Consider the following 21629-nt stretch of genomic DNA (forward strand, 5'->3'; position numbering starts at 1 on the left):
GAATAATAATAAATATTTATCATAAATATTCTGTGCTGTGTGGGATTAAAAATAACAAATGTTATTTAACTTAAGAGATTGAGTTGTCATTGCTCCTTCGATATATTTAACAGTGCTCGAGAGTCGTGGCATGAGCGAAATATTTCTTTTTCACCCTCGTTGCTCGGATTATCTTCGCAATTGATAGAAATGAGATTGTGAGAAATGGTCTTCCCAGCATGCGAAAAACAGAGGCAGTGGCCTGTTATTTCGCCGGCCCGTTATTATTAATATTAATCTGCTTACCGCGGGCATAAGATCGAAGCTGTCCCCGATCTCTCGCCGGAGGATCGGCGAATTTACGAGCGGCCGAAGATTAAAAACGCTTCGTGGAAGCGGGCGAATTCTTGAGAAAACGCGGAGATGATTTCTGCTCTGCGTGGTTTATTATTGGCTCCATAATTTGTCGGCGTGCGCAGCGCGTCAAAACAATTATATTCGAGATTCTACAACTGCGATAGCAACAACAGCGGATGTCTGTACATTTATACGTGTATGAATATTTCCGCGTGAGATATAAAAGAGATAACGAGCGCGTCAGAACAATTTTATTCCAGATTCTAACGATCGCGATAGCAACAACTGCGGTTGTCCTGCATATATTTACGCATGTATGAATATTTCTGCGCGAGATATAAAAGAGATAAAAATAAGCTACTCGGCAGATTTTACCCTCGTCAAAAAGGTAGCAGTTATCCAAGATATCGTCGTGCTATAACTCGTAAATACGTTTACGGTCTTATTCCATAATTATATGATCCGAGATTACGGTAATTACATTTTTTCACGTAGCATCAAGCTTCTTAAATCTCGCAATGCCTTTGAGCGGAGTTAGCAATTATCGCAGATCGTAAAGATCACCTTAAGTAGCTTTCATTACATTGTTAGATCACTTAAGAATCGATAAGTGGCGCAAATACAGAGCTCGCGCGATTTCTCAGTGCAGGTTGTGCCGCTGTACCTATTAATCATACGCTCACACAGTATTATCGTCTATCGGCAGCCGTCAAATTGCAAATTAGCTCAATTAGTTAGATCAAGCGGTACCCTTCGATTATCCCGAATCAACATCGCAGTAATCCCTGCAGTTCCGACGTTTCAACCGCGCATCGATGAATTAATTTGGATTTTCGATAATATCGTTCGATAATCTTATTCATTTATTGCATCTTTTTATCTTACATGACGGTTTTGCTGAAATATCTAAGAATTTAGCTAGATACACATCTGAAAATATTTTTGTTCAACTATCAAGTAATTATGTAAAATACTATCAAACCGGTTACTAGAATGTCAAAACTTTTTGCAGCATTGTTCATGCTTGAAGTTTCCTACGTAATTTTTTGATGATACAACAAAATTATTTATAAATCTGTATCTAGCTAAATTTTTTAATATTATATTTCAGCAAAATTCTTTCTGTGTATCATTTTTGTACATACGCGAAAAATATGGTTAGGGGAAAAATCTCTTTACAAGTTGGTAAAAAGATCTTTCCCCATCAATCTTCGTTAAAAATGATGAAAATTTAAATTTAGAAAAAGGATTTTAAAGCTTAAAATCTCTATTTTCGAATGGTTACTATTTTTTGAATTTATGTGAGTTTTGTAATTTTTACATATAGAAAACTACGAGCTGAAAAAAATGAAAAATTTTCTTTTCACTTTGTAGGTCTATAGCGTTGCTCAAAAAAATTTTAAGAAAATTTTCAACTATCTATTTACTATACTTGAAACTATAGCTTGAAGCTTTTCCTATAAAATTGTTTTTTAAAAATGTTCCTACGATTTTTTGTTCCTGAGTTATTCGCGGATTAAATAAAAAGAAACATTCTAATTTTATGCTCGTAACTCTGTTAAAAATTATCACAATTAAAAATACAGATTCTTAAAGCCGAAACATTGCTCTATCAAGTAGTAATTGCCAATTTTTTAAAAATAGACTATATAGGTTACCAACTTGTAAAAAGACTTTTTTCCTAATCTAATAATTTACGTGATATTGTATGTAAAATTTACTACAATTTTGATTTGAATCACTCGTGTTTGAAAAAAATCAAAAACAAAAGATTACACATTTGATAAAGCATCATTAAATATATGATAACTTTATTTTTAAATATGCGAAAACATTTGTCATTAATTAGATTAATGATTAGATTAATGATTTTAAAGTTTAAAGCATACAAGGAATTATAACACAAAAAATATTGGAAGCTTCTCCATGTCGTCTCAATTTTCGCCTAATTTATTAAATATTTGTTGTATCATGCGACGGCCAATAGCGAGTCTACAGAGATTCATCTAAGGGAATCGGCAAACGCGATGCTACAAACGCTTTGAAGCGTTTTTTAATTGGTCAGTTTGTAAAATTTTTTCTTCTAATTGGTCCATCAGACACTTCAAAGCATTTATAACGAGACTTTGACCACAGCTTAAAACTCGTGTCACACTACGGATTGCGGACGCGGATTGAATTTGGATTACGAACTACGAATTGTCGATCAGCCAATCACATAGAAGTAGTCAAAGATTCGGATTATGAATCGCGAAATAGGCAAGCCTCTATTTTTACTATCCGTAACACGCAATTCATGTCAAGTTTAAATCAGTTACATCATTTATGACAATTCAAAAAAAAGTTATGGTGCATCCCTTTTTCTTTTCTTCTTGCTATCCATTTGTGAATCCATATTTTTCGCTTACGTCTACTTAATTTATATTCATACATAATTAAAAGCAACAAAAATGCACATAACTTTTTTCTTATACATTGTTTATAATAATAATTATAATTTTGTGCCATAGTCACCATAGTGTGCACATTGAAGACCGAATTCGTAGCAATTCGTAGTGTGAACGAAAAATCAGCATTCAATGATCCGCAATCTCAATCCGATCCGCGTCCGCAATGCGTAGTGTGACACAGGCTTAAGTCGTTAATATGACAGATCGCCCGTGTACCGAACGTCAAATTTTTGCGCAAGAAGCGATATTACAGTAATCAAGTATGAAATCGTCTATCTCGGGGGTGCGCTGCTGCCGGCGTGTAGAATCCGCACGACCTCGACGGTGACCTTGCACCAGCGCTCGTCATCAATCTTTAATTTCCACACCTGCAGCAGACAGATCATCGCGCTTGTGAGTCAAACATACGCGTCTGCAGGTAGACGAAGAGAGAGAGAGAGAGAGAGAGAGAGAGAGAGAGAGAGAGAGAGAGAGAGAGTTTATATGCGACTAGACTCCCGAGACCCCGACCCAGGTAAGAAACGAAGATCCTCGCCAGCTGTAATAATACACCTGGAGACATTCGTGAAAGAAATCTATATATATGTTGACTCGGGTATCTCGTAGATTAGACCCCGAACATTATGTGCGCACAACGCGGCGCTAAGGCACCGTTGTTAACATTTCCCTCTCGTCGACTCTCGCGTGTTAATATCTCCAGCATTATCATATTATATCCAATGAGTTAAAAGATATTGTACACTTTGATTTTCATCCCTCTCATGGAGGAAAGTCTCAGGACGGAGAGAGACTCGACTATCTACACATTTATTACATACCTTATGCATTAGTTAAAAGGTAACTTGATGTCGAAATAATATCTACATTTAACATATACGTTTAAAAATGCCTTAACAATATGGCTTAACAACCTGACAGCTTAATTTGTTGCCGGTCGAATGGTGCGAGTGCCTTGGCGTAGAAAGAACGTGTACGTGAATAGTAGTGTCTTTCGCCGCCTCTGCCTTTTGAATCGAACCAATGAAATTGAAAATGGGTATCGTGCACCGTAATCAGGAAGCGGACTTGTTGGTTATCCTGTTCGCTCTGTGAATCGTTTCTCGTTAATAATAATAGAATGCAAGACCGGTGATTTCTGTGGTCGACGAGAGCCACGCTGCATCTCGTTGTGTTTATTAAACCGGATTTTATCTTATTCGATCGTGCATTACAGAATATTCAATGGACGTTTTATTGTGATCGGTCGATATCAGTATTTATCTTCCCCGTGATGCTAGTAATTATCTGTTTCCTTTTCGAGAAATTAATTATTTCTAACGTAAACTTCCCAAGTGCCTAAGCTGTCGCAATTTCTATTGCTTTATTATGCGCCACATGTATGTTGTATTAACATAATTTCGATGCTCTTACAGTTAAGACGTTCGTTAATGAAACAAGAATACTCCAATGTAAAGTCTCGCGTTATACCAATAGCCTCCTCTTTTTTTCTCTGGTAATTACCACACGTGAGTCTGAGTTTCTCTCATTTACCTCCATTAGCATATTGTATTCCGCTCCCTGCGTAAACAGATTGTATCTTCGACACATTGAGAAACAGAGACCAGAAGTTATCTATTATTACACTAAGCAAGTCGTGAAAGTCTAACTGTATAACTTTGTATGCGTTCTGGGTGGCTATTTGAGTTCCCTTAACCCTAATTGATGTTCGCTTGGAAATTCCTTAAGTGGTATTTGGGAGTCCACTGTAAGTTAATGTTCTTTACTTAAAATAAACATAATTGAACAATTTTTTTATTTTGAAGGAAAATTCGAGAACTAAGGTAATGTAATCTGGTTATGTAATCTTTTGTCTACAACTTGAGTCTTTTTTGTTACAAATGAAATTTTGCTCTTAAATTTTTCCGAAATAAAGGAAGCCTATGATAATGTAAAAACTATTTATTTACTTTTTATTTTTTCTACCAATATAGTTTAATTTTAATCTCGATTTAACTAACTCTTCATTTTTTTCCAGTTCTAAAAATTAGAAAAAGATAAAGAGTAAATTGAACTGAGATTAAAGCTAATCTACATTGGTAGAAACGGGCCTAATACTAAGAATGAAAAACAGATAAACTGATAAACAGTATGTTAAATTTACATTGATGGTACTCTTAGTAATGTAATAGAGATGTTAAAGTAAGCCTAAATTTTTCTATATTCTTTGAAAGTTTAGAACAGTAGAAAAACTTAAATTGAGTGGAGAGTGTAAAAATATGATTACAGACGGAGAATTAAAATTATGTAAGATTATAAAAAATATTTGTTATAAATAATTTTTCTCAACGTTTGGCGCCTAATTTACGGGACCCGCAAGTATCAGTTGGGATTAATACGTATCGAATATATATAATATAAACACAGGATAAGCCGGATAAGCGAAGAAGTATCTTTTACCAAACAAGAAACGATTGACCTCGTAAACAGGAAAAAAAAATACACTGGGATTCTTTTCTGCTGATGAGCCTTTCAGCTTTCGCTTTGCTATGCGCGTTTCTTCGTGTTCTCTCTGACATCGGATGCAGCACGCGAGATGCATCACCGTGCCGGTCCTAATTTATTCCCCACGTCTCTCAGTCAATTCGCAGAGAAGTCGTACATCTCTCCGTGAGGTCTTCGAGACGAGATCGCTGCTGTGCGTAAAGATTGTATTTAAAGGCGAAAAATATTTGCCGCAAATTTGTCCACGTTGAGCTCCTTAATCGCAGATAACGTTCGCTGACATATCATATTTTTTTGCAAAGTAATGCTGTGATTAACTGTGTCGCAGGTTATAGCAAGTTGAAAGCTTGCACGCAACATAGCCTGAGTTCTCTGAACATTCAGAAGGTCTTCGACTTTACGTATTTTTTTATTGCAAAAATTTCTTACCACCGCATATCGACTTCGCAAATAATTATAATTTTGTCGGTCGGTGAAAATTGCGAAGGGTGAACAACGGGTCTGCTGCATTGTCTTTGACACATTTCCTGATCTTTCCTTACGGTAATTTTACTTTCTCCTTTCAGGACGCCTTATAACCTTCATTTGAACCTCGCATTAAATCGCACATTATAAAAATGTACCTCGAACCTCGAACGCTTTGCGGTTCGTCCTACCTTGATATCTAGACAATTCATGAATTTGTCACGCTTGCACAGAGAAACGCATATAAAACGCATTATATATTCTGCTTCAGGGAATATAAAATAAGTAACGGGATGCATTAAAGAGATGCTGTAGAGAATACCTCTCGTTAATATTAATATTTATATTTTGATTAATCAATTAGGCAAACATAAATTAAAAGTAACATTTTTGTGACTCTTGATATAACAGCTTACATTTCTTGCATAAAAGAATGATTTTGAAGTATTTAAAAATTTAGCTAAATACAGATCTAAAAACAATTTATTGCTCTATGAAAATAATTATATAGGAATCTCAGTCATACTGATTAATACTGCAAAATTTTAACATTCTAACAACCAGTTTGGAGTCTTATATAATTATTTTGATGCCCAATAAAATTATCTTTGGATCGATATTTACACTGAAAGAGCAATTTTGCTGAAAAATCTAAAAATTCGGCTAAATACAGATCTGAAAATAATTTTGCTGGACGTCAAAATAATGTTTTAGAAATCTTAAACAAGATGAGTAATGCTGCAAAGTGTTTTGATATTCTACCGATCAATTTTGACGTCTTACCTAATTATTTCAATGGTCCAGTAAAATTATTTTTCAAATCTGTATCTAGCTAAATTTTTAGATTCTTTAGCAAAAGGTAAATTTTTTTATATTTTAGCAAAATCGTTCTTTCGTTATTTAACTACAAGTACAACGCCTGCAGCGTTGTTGTAATTTTCAATAGTTACAAACTCATGTTTTAGTTGTAGACTCATTTAACTATCTTAGGTTTTCAGTGGCTTGGTATCGCTCGCTCACCGCTATCTCTCTTCGTGTGTGTACTTGTGAACCCCTGGGTTCATCCTCAAGGGTCACGCGAGGATTCCACCTCGTGGCTCGAACACCTCGGAAGCGTTCTTTCTTGCTCGGAAACCGCTCCAGTAATGATGCAATCGTGCGAGAGTACGTGTTCCTCTATTATACGTGCGAAACTTAATTTCCATCAATGTACTCCAGCAGTACTGTCCGCTTTGTTTGGCTGAGATCTTCACTGTCGTTTAATTTGCACACATTTTGATGTAAACTTATTGTTGAAGAAGCAATATCTAACATAATGTATAACAATAATTCTAATTTCTACAACATAGATTAAATTTAAATATTACTATAATTATAATTATTACTGCAATAATAATAATGATATCAACTGTATATATTCTAGCAACAAATGTATATAGTTGGCAACCTAAAATGACTATAATTATAGTTATTATAATTATAAAATAGTTGAAATTACCATAAAAATGATTCAAGTGACTGTAATTTTATAGTTATATTTTGGGACAACCATAAAAAATATTATTATTATTATAGCAGTAATAATCATAATTATATAATAGTAATATGTAATTATAGTTACAAATACAAAACATTTTTCTCTCAGTGTACTACATTAAACAAATGTAATACAGTTAAATATTTAAATAGAAAGAACAATTTTTCTGAAGTACCTAAAAATTTAGGTAAATACAGATCTGAATATCACCATTATTGTGTAGGGAATTCAAGCATGATGAGCGATGCAAAAAGTTTTGACATTCTAGCAACCAGTTTGAGCATCCTATATAATTATTTTGTTCTTTACTGTTCTCTCTCAGTGTAAACAGCAATATTCAAGGCAATGAACGGGAAATTAGTTACGTAAATCAATATCAGTTATTACGCAAATATTCGGATGGGTTACTAACTACCGTTAAATTGGAAATAAACTAACTTCAAAACCTGATGATAACATATTTCAGATCAGATCATTGATATGATTCTAACAGGACTAAGACCGAGTTGATATCACGTTTAATCGATGATCGTCAAAAATTACGGAATCCAGATTCCTTTCTACATCGCATGGAATACAGACAAGATCTATAATTATAACACGATCGATAATTTTAGCTCTGGTGTTTTAGTGAACTACTTCCGTAATGCGATGTCCGCATTGCGCGGAAGAAAAATATTCGAAATTATTATAACTAACTTTAAAACTAATATATTAGTTGCAGATTGGATATATTCAGAGATATATTCCGACAAGTCTACGCTGAGAAAAATGTATTGATTGTACCAACAAGAAGTACAAAACAAAATAAATTCTGGTCACGTAAATCAAAATTGTGGTTATACCAAAATTGAATTCCTAATTCAATCTCGACTAGAATGTCTGATAGATTTAACCATGATCGACTGATTTGTACCTTTCTGAATCAGAATTCCAATTAACACAAGACTTTCCCAGTGTAAGGATCGAGTTAATTGCCACTCTCATCAAATCGCGTAGACTCCTTTCTACCTTGCATCTAGGTGAGTCAATTAAAGCAAGCTTGCAGATTCCAGTTTCAGCGTCGTTTAGTCGGGCATTCGATTTCCGTGTTGTGACATTATGGTGTTTGCGTGAAAAGATTATTCGACATATAAGCAAACGCGATATACAATCGAGATAAAAGAAATCAAACGCGCCTTCACCTGTTCGACACCGCTCATAAATTATCGTCCACGTCCGTGGCGATATAAGGTGGAGACCGTCTCGGCAGATGGTCGGTATATCACGTTGGATCACAGAGCCATTGACGACGATCGTGACGACGATTACGGCGACAACGACGACGACCGCGTCGAAGGAGCGAGCTCAATGAATATTAATTGCGCGATACATTCTGTCATCGGCATTGCAATTAGCGCCGATAATGACAGCGGCAGTTGCAACACGACGTTCGATGTCACAACGAGCGCCGGCGAAGATGGATTCTCTGGATCCAATGCGCGTCGTAGGGGACCTTAAATCATCGGGATGCTAATGCTAGATGAACACTGTTATCTAAAACGACAGGATTGCCGATGACTGTGCGATTTGTATTGACTCCGAAGATGGATCGGCGCGATGCGGCGGCACATCGGGGACCAGATCTCGAACAGATTAGAGTTTTTGCCGCGCATGGAATGGAATTGATTTCAGGAAAGCACCGTCATTAATTCTTACATTCAACGATACAATCGATTACTTCGTGTATTATATAATTGCGTCCATGAATAATGAATTTCCGATCGATTTAAAAATTGATCAATTGTGCGTATAACGGTTTATATGATCTTTTGTAGGAAACGAAATATATGTATGTACAAATACGTTTGACTGTCGCAAATTAGTAAGTGTAGATAGTGTGAGAATAAGAATAGGCGTGTCGAGAAGCAATCATGTAAATAAATGAGGATGTGAAATAGAATTTCAGCTTTGGAGGACTAATGGAATTCTCGTTCTCAGGCTGTGGCAACGAATGCGCGAGTGAGCATCGTTGTAGAACATCTATCCTTGTAAAGGATATACACTATGAAGATAGCTTGCCTTACATTTAGTTTTTACCTTATGGAATGAATAAAGCGATGATGATTTTGGATATTTCGGAAACATTGCGATGTTTTGGGTTTGGTCTGATTCACTGTGAGAAAATTCGTTGTAATTATTTTCTCATCTCTAATATTAATATCATTCTTTAATTATATCAATGTTATTATTTAACAACATTAATATTATTTAAATTAAAATAGAACATTTGTCATTGTAAAGCGATGATGATTTTAGATATTTCGGAAATATTGCGATGTTTTGGGTTTGGTCTGATTCACTGTGAGAAAATTCGTTGTAATTATCTTCTCATCTCTAATATTAATATTATTCTTTAATTATATTAATGTTATTATTTAGCGATATTAATATTATTTAAATTAAAATGGAACATTTGTCCAAAGTAAAGTATACAGTTTGCGTTACTTAATTTTTATCTCATTGGAATGAAAAGTGGTGATTGAAATTAGGAGAAGATACAAAAAAGTCATCGAACCTGCATATTTATCTGTATGTTTCTATAGTGATTAATGAAATGGATTTTAAAGGGACAAACGACTTTTATGCAATTAATGGATATAGAGAGATTAATAATAAGATTTGTGTGCATGAGCAGCATCATAAATTCCGTGCGACTGATGTTCCTGGGAACACGAGAGAACATCGTTTTACCTAACGACTCGATGTCACCGCTTATACATTAAAATTCGTGTTTTCGTCTTCCCTTACCCTGTAGAACGAGGTGCGCCGCAGATTTCGCGCGACCGGTAACGCAAGTAACACTCTTACGTCTAGAAAAATCGCGATAATTGATGGGGGGTCGTTATGGAAAATCAAGGTTCGCAGAAAGGTGCACCCCTCGGTGAACCTTTCCCAAGCTGCTGACTTGACTAATGTGCACGAATGCCTGAATGCGACGGTTCAGAAAGATATAACTTGACGCCATAATCCGTGAGGCGAGGCACTATTAACACACTTGGTTGTTACGTCGAATATTATTCACGGTGACTATTTCTTCAGCGCCGCAATGACAAATAAATCTTCACAGGAAAGAATAAATCGGACCATCTCTATTTTTCTTTGTCGGGCGATTCACTCGAATCCGAGGATTCTACACACTACTTTTTGGATAAAGTCCGAAAATAAAGTACAATATTTTCCGGAAAAAAATCAGCAAAAATGATCTATTTTTTTTTTAAATATATTTAAAAATTTATGTTATTAGTAATTTTAGTATTTTATTAAAAATAAAACTTGTAATAGATTAGATATTGATGTAACAAATAAGTTAATTTTTGTTACAAGATCTTGAATGGTAAACGCGAACCAGATCTATGTCGATAAAAATTTTTAATTCTGTTGTTTTTCTTATGAAACTATAATTGAAATAAAATATTTGTATTATCAAAGTTTTTTAATTTAAACTAAAAAAGACTATTATAAAGTTTTTTTTTTCGTCATTATTGATTCATTGCTATTGATTTTGTTTTTCTTTAACTATCATTGATTGGTATTATTTATTAATTAAAGCAAACATATTTTTTTGCATAAAGTATATAAATATTTATATTTTCTAATATTACCTATTAATTATTTTTATAGTTTTTATTAGTTTATGTCATTGAGTAAAATCCAGAAAGATAAAACCTGGAATTTACCATGTTTTTTCTATACCTACTGAATTTTTCCGGTTAATCCTTCGGATCCTTTCCGAGTGAAGTCCCGTGTTTAGCCTAAACATTTATGTTCTGGAAAATTTTTGCGAGTTAAGATAATATCTACTTACTGCGACGCGTTTTGCGAAAAGCGTGTCGCTCTTGTCATCCTTTGAGAATTATACGTTTCCGCGTGGTACATAGGTATTACAAAATCGGTAAAACTAAGGTGGAAGACCGCATGTTGGCCTCTCGGGGCCAAGCGGTCGTGTCAAGCGGTTCTCGTACTGCTATTCCCAAGGCCACGCACTCCTGATTTGTAACTAATAAATAAACGATTCGCGAGAATAACTTGTGCCACCAATGACAGCAGAACGAGAAAGCAACCGTGCGGCATTTGCATCGGTGCGCCATGACGCCGATAGAAGAAGTACCGCAAGAAACAATACAACCAGTGCTGATTTCCCCCGAAGAGAAAGGCAGATAGTCTCGTGATACACGATCCGGTTTCTGCTTCAGGTCCATGATCAATTAAGCGTGTTAGCGAAAAGAAGTTTTTATTCCGATGATCTGATTCAGATTGCCATACACTGAAACAAATTTCTGGTTGAAAATGGACGAACCAGAAATTTCTGGTTAAATTTATTAGAATTCTAGTTGAGATAACCGGAATTCTGGTTGATACTAAATCTACTAAAATTCTTATTTTTACCAGAATAATTATATTAATCAGAATTCTAGTAATCCCAACTAGAATTCTAATAGACATAACCAGAAAATTCTGATTCGTCCATTTTCTACCAGAATTACTGTTTAATCCAACCAGACCATTTTTCTCAGTGTAAAACTGAAAATCAGAGAATTGTCAGGGAAATTGAAAGGATTAGGGAAATCAGAGAAAAGTTAAGGAATTGTGAAAGATTTTCTAGAAAATAAAAATTCTTGCCCAAATCAGAACGAAAAATTTCAAAATATTATTGAAAGTCAGAGAAAATTATGAAATTTGTCTAAAAATTAGGGAAAGTTATAGAATTTTAGGACGACGAATTTGTATAATTTGGTCATTGTAGAATACCAAAATTTTTGTTTTTATCAATTATATTTAATCTTGGTCACAAATTCATGACAGAATTTCTGAAGAAAAAATGTAAATTACAATTTGTTTGCAAAAAATACTATAATTCCAAGTTAAAATACATAATATTGTTAATAAAAAAAAATTACTGACATTCTTATGTTTTTTTGAGAGAAGTATTACCATTTTTTCTAAGGAATTTAAACAAAGCATTTTTTCCATATATTTAAAGGATTTTATTTGATATCCTCGTGGATGGTTTCCACATTTTTCCCTTTGGACGAGCCTGTAAAGATCTCTCGCAACTCGCTTCGTCGAGTGATACTTCAATATTAATTTCATGACTAATCAAATGAATGACATTGCATTCTCTTCATGTGTCAATCTCAGCAGCAGGTGTCAAGGCTGTCAAGGCCAGTCGCGCGCGATACTCCGCGGTAGCCGGAAGTTGCGCCTCACGGTTGGCGCCCGCCGATGGAACAGACGTTGAATGATAATGATTTGATGTAGTTACGTAGTTGGGATTCTTTCTTGACGCGTAATGCGTCGGAAGTCGGGATACGTCAGGGATGTTTTGCGAATTGAAAACGCGATGCTGAATCTCTGCCCATCTTGTCTATTCGTTCGGATCGACGACGTTCGGTGCGGAGATTACCGCGGAAATCGTCGCCGCTTCTTTCATCATAGATTACCATCAAATCGATCCAGCGGAACGTAATTCACGGTTACGATGTTGAAATTGCTTGATCGTGGTGAAAATTGGTTGAGCTTGAGACAACTAACGTTGGAACTCCGTTAAAAGTCAAGAATTCAACAAAAAAGAATTAGTTAAATAAAAATTGGTTCCTAATTTCTCGATATGGGCGTTTCAGTCGTTCGTGTTTTTGCGCTGCGACTGCCATCATCAATATAATCAGTGTTATGTACGTACGTAATACGGCACGTTTAGCTTCGTAATCATCATCGCGGCAGGAAGCGCCCAGCAGTATCTCGCTGGACTGTAAGTACTTGTTAAACTAATTTGCTGATTATCGCGACGTGTTATCGAAGAGTCGCTGTGATACAATCTTCTTCGTGATAGATGACGTTTACACAGTTTTCTACACAGGTATTACGTACTTCCATAATTTCAGAGACTATAATTATAGTAGACGTAAAATAATTTGTATGTTATATGATACCCATATGAAGTTTGAAGTAATAACTTTGAAACAGGCAATATTTTAATATCTACCATTTAGATAACATTAACTATTTTTGCTGACAGGTATAATATATCTTATATCTATGACACGATTTTGTAGAAATAACAAAAGAGATGTTTATTTATTTTAGGTATTAAAACTAAAACTGCCGATGATGCTATTTTGGTTCTGTTGATTATTTCAATTTTTTAAAAAAATTAGATATATAATACTCTCTAAATCTCGTGGAGTGAAATCTCACTCGAAGAGACTGAATATTGAGCCAGTCTTGAAAAAAAGAGTGAAAATATTACCACTTTTGTTCAAAAGTAGCAAATTTTCACTCTTTTTAGAGTGAGATTTACTCTTTTGAAATGAGATTCACTCCAAAGATGAAAATATTACCACTTTTGTTCAAGAGTAGCAAATTTTCACTCTTTTTAGAGTGAGATTTACTCTTTTGAAATGAGATTCACTCCAAAGGAGTGAAATCTCAATTCCTTTTTTGGAGTGTAATACCAGGAACTTTATTTAAAAAAAAAAAATTAAGATTTCACTCTTTCAGAATGAATCTCATTCCAAAAGAATAAATCTCACTTTAAAGAGAGTGAAAATTTGACACTCTCGAATAAGAGTGGCAGTATTTTTACTCTTTTTTTCAAGACTGGCTCAATTTTCAGTCTCTCCAAGTGAGATTTCATTCTACGAGGTTTAGAGAATATAGAATATTTTGAAAATATATGACACTATAGCACAGATAATTCTAACGATACAAATGATACTAAAGTAACTTTTCATTAATTGAAAACGTGGGTAAGAAATTAACAAATTAGCATTTCTAGCAAGATACCATCGGCGGTTCCAATGTTAAATATAGTAAACCTTTTTAGAATTCATACATACAAACACAGACGTGTATATGGGACAAAAGTAAAATTCACGTAATTGCAGTTAATTAATTCGCCGGACACGTACATATGTGGTGACCCGTATAATCAATTATTATAAATACCGGCAGAGAAACACGGGAACGTCACAAAAATACGAGAGAAACGCCGTAATGCGCGGAGGTGCGTACCTAACTGCAAGCAGTCAGACTTATCGAAGTTCCGTGCGTCCATAAGCTGGCAATATCTTTCGTACAAGATGACACTATCTATCACTAGCTCACACAGAACCGGACGCCGCTTCTAGTTTCGTGGATTCATAGTCGTCGTCATCGTCTTACGTGGGTCAGAGTTCAATCGTGGTTGAGACTGTCGCTGCTTTCGCTGACTCTTGCTTCGCTGGGGTAAGCTCAACGATCGTTAATCAGCTGGTCCTTATCCGATGCTGAATCGCGCGAAGATCCCAGATCCCGTAGCTGAGATGCCAACGGGAGTAAGTAAGCCAATCCTTGTACGTAAATCGAGAATCGAGTGGACGATGTTACCGCGATGGTGTTAATTACGCTAGCTTATAGCTGGTGATAAACATAAATCAGTCTGGATATCGTTTTTTTATTGTGCAACGTCGTAGAAACCGGTTACACTTTTTCCCTGACTATATAGGTTAATGTTTTTCGAGGTAATTGCTAAAGAAATGAACTTACCAATGATACTATTCAAGAGGTAGCGCAAAAATTTAAGAATGGACATTGATTCTTTATATTTCGTTAAATGTGAATTGCTTTCTTTATATGTACGTGGATGTTGTTGATTTCAATAATTCTTTAAATGTATAAAAGAACTTAATATTAGATGCGAAAATCTTGTGAAAAAGACCCCGCACTAATTATTATATATGAAAAATTACATCTCGGTAAAATGAGTTAATTTTAACATATAATGTAGCTTATAATGTAGTAATAAAAGATGTCATAAATATGGCCATAAATAAGGCTCAATAATCAATAGTTTCATGGTATAATTAAAAGTGCTGTTGAGCACAAGTTTTATACCTTTGACACGCCATAACTTAAAAAACTATAATCTATTATTAATCAATTTTTTGTTCACTATATTATAAGCTATATTGTCTGTGAGAACTATAAATCATTTCATTGGGACCTAATTTTCCATATAATTAGTAAACTTCGGATTTTTATGCAGATATTTTTTGCAGACATGCACAAAATATGCAAATTTGAACAAATATGTTAATATGCACAATATGCATCAATAAATATGCATTTTTAGAATGTTTTTTAAATAAGAATTTCTATTTTTATGTTATTTTCCAATCTGCTTCCTAAAAAAATATGAAATTGCATAAAAATCCGATATCTAATTAGTATAGGATTAAAAAAAAATTAATTGGTTTAATATCTATAGATAACAAAAAAGTATAGTCATGAAACATTTTGTGTATTTCTAACATCTGCGAATTGCAGAAAAAGCGATGATACATGTTCTACAAAATTATATTATATCTTTAAAGAGAAAAACCTTTTATCTTCAAAGAGAAAATTTTTCATCTTTGTAAAATTATGGCGTTTCTGTAATTGGAATGTCGACTCCAATCGTACAGAACAAAAAGATATCGTTTGACTATCGAGTTTCGTGCATTACCACTTGCAGAATTCTTGTGGGAGTATTGATACATTATTTATAAACGATCGACGGCCTTTGCGGTGTAACTTTAGTATGGAGAACGTAAATTTGCAACACGTTCGCATCCAAACGGACTTCTTCAACGGCATACAAACAGGTTTTGCGCACCGCTGGCCACAGTGTAATTAAATCCAGTAGACCCTACCGGAGTCGCCGATTTATTGCGCTCTTTATCCAATAATGTATAGCACAAATTAGAAATTGCAAACACACACCTTGCGCCGAGCATTACGCGCCGCACGAAATTGGAGGGTATTGAATTTTATGTTCGTCCCGTTCGGGAAGCATCAATACGGAAGATTAATTCGAAGAAGGCGTTTGCATAATCAAATATGCAGTTAACCAAATTTGTGAGAACTCGAGGCGCTTCCAAACTGATATAAATATTCTTCAACGTCTCCCTTCTGTGAAATCGGGTTTAATTCACAATTTCAAAAGAAAAAAACACTCAGCATACAACACCTTTATTTTCAATAAGTACGAATAAATTTGCATTAAAATTTTATTATTTGTATTACAAACATTACATGAGCATTATGTATGTTAATATTTTAATATTATCAACACCGATATAATCAACGGATATTAATATATATGGTATACCTAATATTCATTTTTTTTTAGTGAAAAATCTATTTCTCTTTCCAAATTTAACAATTTAATATTATAATAAATAATTCTATGATAATCAAAGAATTTAATTGCTTATTAATTCTTTAGATTGTCATACATATTAAAAATCTTTTATTTTAATAAAGAAAATCAAGTTTTTTCCTTTAACGAAGCTTATAATTATCAAATTAAATAACTGCAATTTTTGACAATGTTAATCATCACGCAGTTATATTTTTGTCAAAGAATTTGAAATGGTAATAGCTTGTTGATATTTTTGAGAAATGCAAATGTTAATATTGAGTTATTTTCTGTAAAGTCTCGAAGAACAAAATTTCTTTTTTTGTATCGACTCAAAAATTATATGTTACATTATGTTTGAGGCGCATTCATGTCGTGCAATTGCTGCTCCAGAACTACGGTACAAGGAAGCCTGTCATGTGATTACAACGTGTCTTCTCAGAGACATCTCGTTATACTTCCGAACTGTGGTTTCTTTTTAAAGAAAAAAAAGGAAATGTAATCCGATTTTGCAGAGCTCTCCTCGCGAAGTTCGTGTTCGTGCAGGCTCGCCGCGTTTCCTCGAGGCTTGCGAGATTTCGGTGTAAGCCGGATCCTCGTAATTTATTCAAATGTGGGCAAAACAGTGGGGTCGGCCGGGGGCGATATTTTGTTCGAAATTACAAGCTGTCTTGCGCATCCACCGAAATTATTGGGTAAAATGGACCTGTGATTGCACGGAAAAAAAACCTAGTCGCCGTCGTCACTTTAATTCTGTGCTTTCTTGAAAAACACTCATTTGTAGAGTTTACAAGTTCTCGTAGCTTCTTGTTTTATAATATATAAAATTATATAATTATTTTTCTGCATTAAACTACCCTGACATGTTTATTAGAAATTATTTTATTAATTTAATTAATTGTTATACTAATAAGAAATTACGTCTAATTTCAATCGGCGATAAAATATACTAAATAAATTTTTTTAATGTGTAATGATCAATACGTATATTTACATTTTTTATTGAATAAATTGATTTACATAAATATTAATACAGCATGCATCTATATAGATTTATGCAATAATCAATTTTGTTGATTAATGTAATGAGAGTCATATGTAATAAATGTTTGTAATAATTTATACGGTTTTTAAATAGATTTTAATACATATCTTAATGTTTTCAGAATGCAACGTTGCTGGCTTTGTCAACAACAACGGCCACGTGGAGAGAGTACCGTATGTTTTTTTACCACAACGGGGGCAGATAATATATCCTCACGCGGAGATTCGCTTCGAAGGTAAAATCACTAGCATTAAATAAAAATTAGCTCGACAAAGATAACACTAATCAAATATAAGTCAATTTCTTAAGAGCTTCCGCGGTTAGTTATTATAAATAATATATTAGGTATAAAGCGGTAAGATTTAATTCGAAAACAATTTAAATGCACTTACCAACGAAGTCAACTGCAAACGTTTCGACTCTGGGTTTGAATTCTGTTCAGTGCAGAAGTCAAGTATAAATTACAATTCCATTTTTATTCTATTTTTTGAAGATAGTACTATTTTCTCTACGTAAAAGGGTGGACCGACATTTTTGCATGAAGCAGAATGTAATTGGTAAAACGATATCTATATTAGCACAAAAAAAAGCAAATTGATCGCATTTCTTAGGATAGAAGACTAATATTCGAGAGCTTACCTCATAGCCTTCATAAAAATTCATCCAGCGCTTCTCCAACAAAATTCCCGTTGGCGTTCATTCCGCTCATTATCCCCCGCCTCATTTCTTTTACATGATCGCTTAACACGTATATAAATTACCTTGCGAAACTAGGTGTGACCACTCCTGTATGCGGGATTGCCGGTGCCAAGCAATTGGGAAAGACGGGATGGTCCGAGCTGAGGAATCTCTCCGACGCCGAGCCGCCCTTCAGATTGTTCCGAGACGAGGGCAGGACGTTCCTCCAGGTTGGTGGGAGAGAAAAATAACTTGTCGCTCTGTCATTACGCAAGTGTAAGATTGCAATTAGTCGCGTAATTAAGCAGTAACGGATGGAGTCCGCAATACTAATAGCACACTCGCCGAGAGCGATTGAGAGAAATATTTGCGTACCGCCCGTTTGCAGCGGAAATCGCAGGTTCAGCCGCATCATCTTCGCTCGAGATATACAAAACGAACCTTCGGAACTAAAACTTCACAGTTAAACGGTTTCGATGATGCCTTCGATTACCGTAATTAGTCCATGTAGCGCGGCACCGTTCGAGAAAAACGAAGAGATAATTCCTTCTCATATCGAAGCAATATATAAATGCTAATCGATCCAATCACCACATTTACTGTTTGTTATCTGTATATTATATCAATAATTAGTCCGTGCAGCGTTTAAAGGAGAACGTTCTTTGCATATTGAAACGATGATATACTAATTTGATGTCATTTTCATTTATTATTTACCGCCTTTTTCTATGTTGGGTTGCAAACACTTTGTATTTTCTAGTAAATATGTAACAAAGTTTGACATTATTTTCAATTACATGATCAATTAATCAGTGAATCACTTTATCAATCAATCTTTCAGTGGATTGGCGAAGCTGGGCTGAGAGACGCAGCAGAAGGACGAGTTGTGACGGCCAAGCTTGTCTGCAGAGACGCATCACCGAAGTCAACATTCTCTGGGGTTTTCACACCTTGCGTAGCCTTTAGAGTGGCCGGTTCGCCATCAAAAAACAGTATGATAAGAAAAAAAATTACTGTGTTTTATATATATATGTATATACATATTTAAAAAACTTTACAAAACTCATAACTTTTAATTTATGAAACACTACGAATGTGTATAAAACAATTCATAAATTTTTTACTTCTTTTTGCTGTACCAATTTATAATTCGAGTCAGAATTTATTATTCTATTTATAATGTCATGTGTAATATAGAAAATAATTAAAAATTAGAATATATATAAAAAAAAATATAAAAACGCACAGTGTAAAGAACTCTTGTTAATAATCCACGATAATGATTATTGTGCAAAGGACATATAAGAGTTAAATTTATTATCTTTATAACGTAAAAATTAAATATATAAAATTACATGATAATCTTTATAAAAACAATAGTTTCTAATGTAGAATAAATAAATATTAATTTATTACATACGTTTCGGCCTTTGTATTAGGCCCTCTTCAGATGTACAAAAATCATATAAAAATTCGCAAAAATGTTGACATGTTAAAGAAAGAAACAATCGTGTGTAGGGCGTGTGATAATGAAGAACCAGACGTAAGTCCATCAGAGGAACAGAAACTGCTCGCCAAAGCGGTTGAACAGCCGATTGGTTTGAGGTTCTGGATGTTTTGGTGAAACTACGCGTTTATATACGAATTAATGTTTTTAAATGACAAGCAAATACAAATGTCACCCCGATAGAACTCACCAATCTGATAAAAAGTGTTGAGTTGCATCTCGAGGATGGAATACTCGTCAATGATTAACTTTCGTAGTCAATGTGATAAAGCGTGTAAAGGCATAGTCAAAAATTATGATAGTAAATATAAAATCTTCTATAAATGAATTAAAACGATAGGGAAATATAGATATAAAATAAACAGTAAAAATATATGTTTATTAAATGCATTTATTAAAAAATATAATAAGTTTATAATAAATAGAATACTATTTCTTTAAATTTGACACGAATTGTAGATTGCAAAGTAGGCTTAATATAAATATTTAAAAAAATGAAAAAGAGACGCGTGCCTTTTAAAATATATTTATTACAGTATACTTTTATTATTTTATTTATTACATTTATTACGTTTATTTCAAATTCGAATTTAAATTTAATTAAAATACTGATTTAATTTTACGTGTGAATATGTGGAAGTATATTTATCTACTAATGAGGACGTTCCAAAGAATAAGTATCAAGCATCATGATGAGTACGATTCGTTAAACACACATTTCTCTCTTACAACAGGCATACGAGAAGTAATGTTCTCGTCGACGTCCCAGGTGTCGCATGGATTATCAGCTACGGAATATACCGCCATCGGCCTTTCCTCTGTCATCTTGGCCCTCATATACGTAGCCAGCGTATCGTTATATTTGCACAGCAGAAGGGTAAAGACAAAATCCATCGAAGAAGCGGACATCACTCTCGACGGCGGTCGAGACGGCGGCGGATTGGTGAAGAGCAATCCGCTGTTGACAGCCACGAGACATTTCGAGAGCGACACTAATAGCGGACTCACCGAGAGCGATTTAGGCGAAGATCTTCCCGCGAGTGATAATGAGCAAGGTTTCGAAAATGTAAGTGCAACTTTTACTTCTCAATCAATTTTCTAGCAAATTTAATTGAGTAAATCCTCTAAATTTAATTGAGTAATTTTATCTAAGAAAGTTACTTCGTGCACATCATACATAAGCAGATTTTATTCCTGAACGATTAAGAAGTACGATAAACTTTGATTGATCAGGAGCAGATTGTAGATATATTTGTTCTATCGTAATTAGACGAGTTTTACATAATTCCGAGAATATTACGTAATTATTCAAACTCAAGCAACGAAATTGCTCGGTTATCTCTTCGCGCGATTCGCGAGATCTTTGTAGAAAAGAATCCATCTCTTTCCCGGGACCACCGCTTGTGTTTAATAATGCATCCAATTAGCGCATTGGTTTTGCGCTCCGTTAGTCCGTACCATTCCAAGTAGGTGAGGTACATCCCACTTTTACGCTGTATACCGGTTGTTAGAATAGCACGCACCGCGGTTTCAGCGCGTTCTGCGAACTGTTTCCAGTCTCCACGTATAGCGCAATTCTTTTCTTCACTGAAACAACGCGAGCGTAAGTCTCATCGCTGCCAGAAGAAGTCGACTTCTTGTACGATCTAGTCTCGTGCCAAGTAATCTCAGTGATAATGTTGTTAACAAATATTGATCAAAACCGGTTTGAAGGATTCAGGAGGTAAGGTTCATAATTCGTAATGTCCGATTCAATTGTGATTTTGTGAATTATGAAATTATCTGGCTCTCTTGCATCGATCTTACTGATCAACCTACGATGTCACTTCTTCAGCAAATAACATCGGCGATCATTCATCCGCACTGCGTGTATCTGGAGCAATCAGAAGGGCCTTTCCCCGCTGGTTCCATTCTGGGTGAGAGGCTACCGG

General features: G+C 34.6%; 1 protein-coding gene across 1 annotated transcript in view; it reads left to right on the plus strand.

Annotated features, from left to right (window-relative positions):
• LOC108769900 (uncharacterized) overlaps window positions 1–21629 on the plus strand; it is a 94592-nt gene that overhangs the window by 68406 nt on the left and 4557 nt on the right. Inside the window, exons 4-7 of the mRNA XM_018521129.1 lie at window positions 17635–17748; window positions 18288–18421; window positions 19033–19183; window positions 20433–20764. Coding sequence (XP_018376631.1) covers window positions 17635–17748; window positions 18288–18421; window positions 19033–19183; window positions 20433–20764 — 731 coding nt within the window. The remainder of the gene's footprint in view (window positions 1–17634; window positions 17749–18287; window positions 18422–19032; window positions 19184–20432; window positions 20765–21629) is intronic.

The sequence above is a fragment of the Trachymyrmex cornetzi genome, unplaced genomic scaffold (genome assembly GCF_001594075.2).
Source record: "Trachymyrmex cornetzi isolate Tcor2-1 unplaced genomic scaffold, Tcor1.1 scaffold964, whole genome shotgun sequence".
Classification (NCBI taxonomy): Eukaryota; Metazoa; Arthropoda; class Insecta; order Hymenoptera; family Formicidae; genus Trachymyrmex; species Trachymyrmex cornetzi.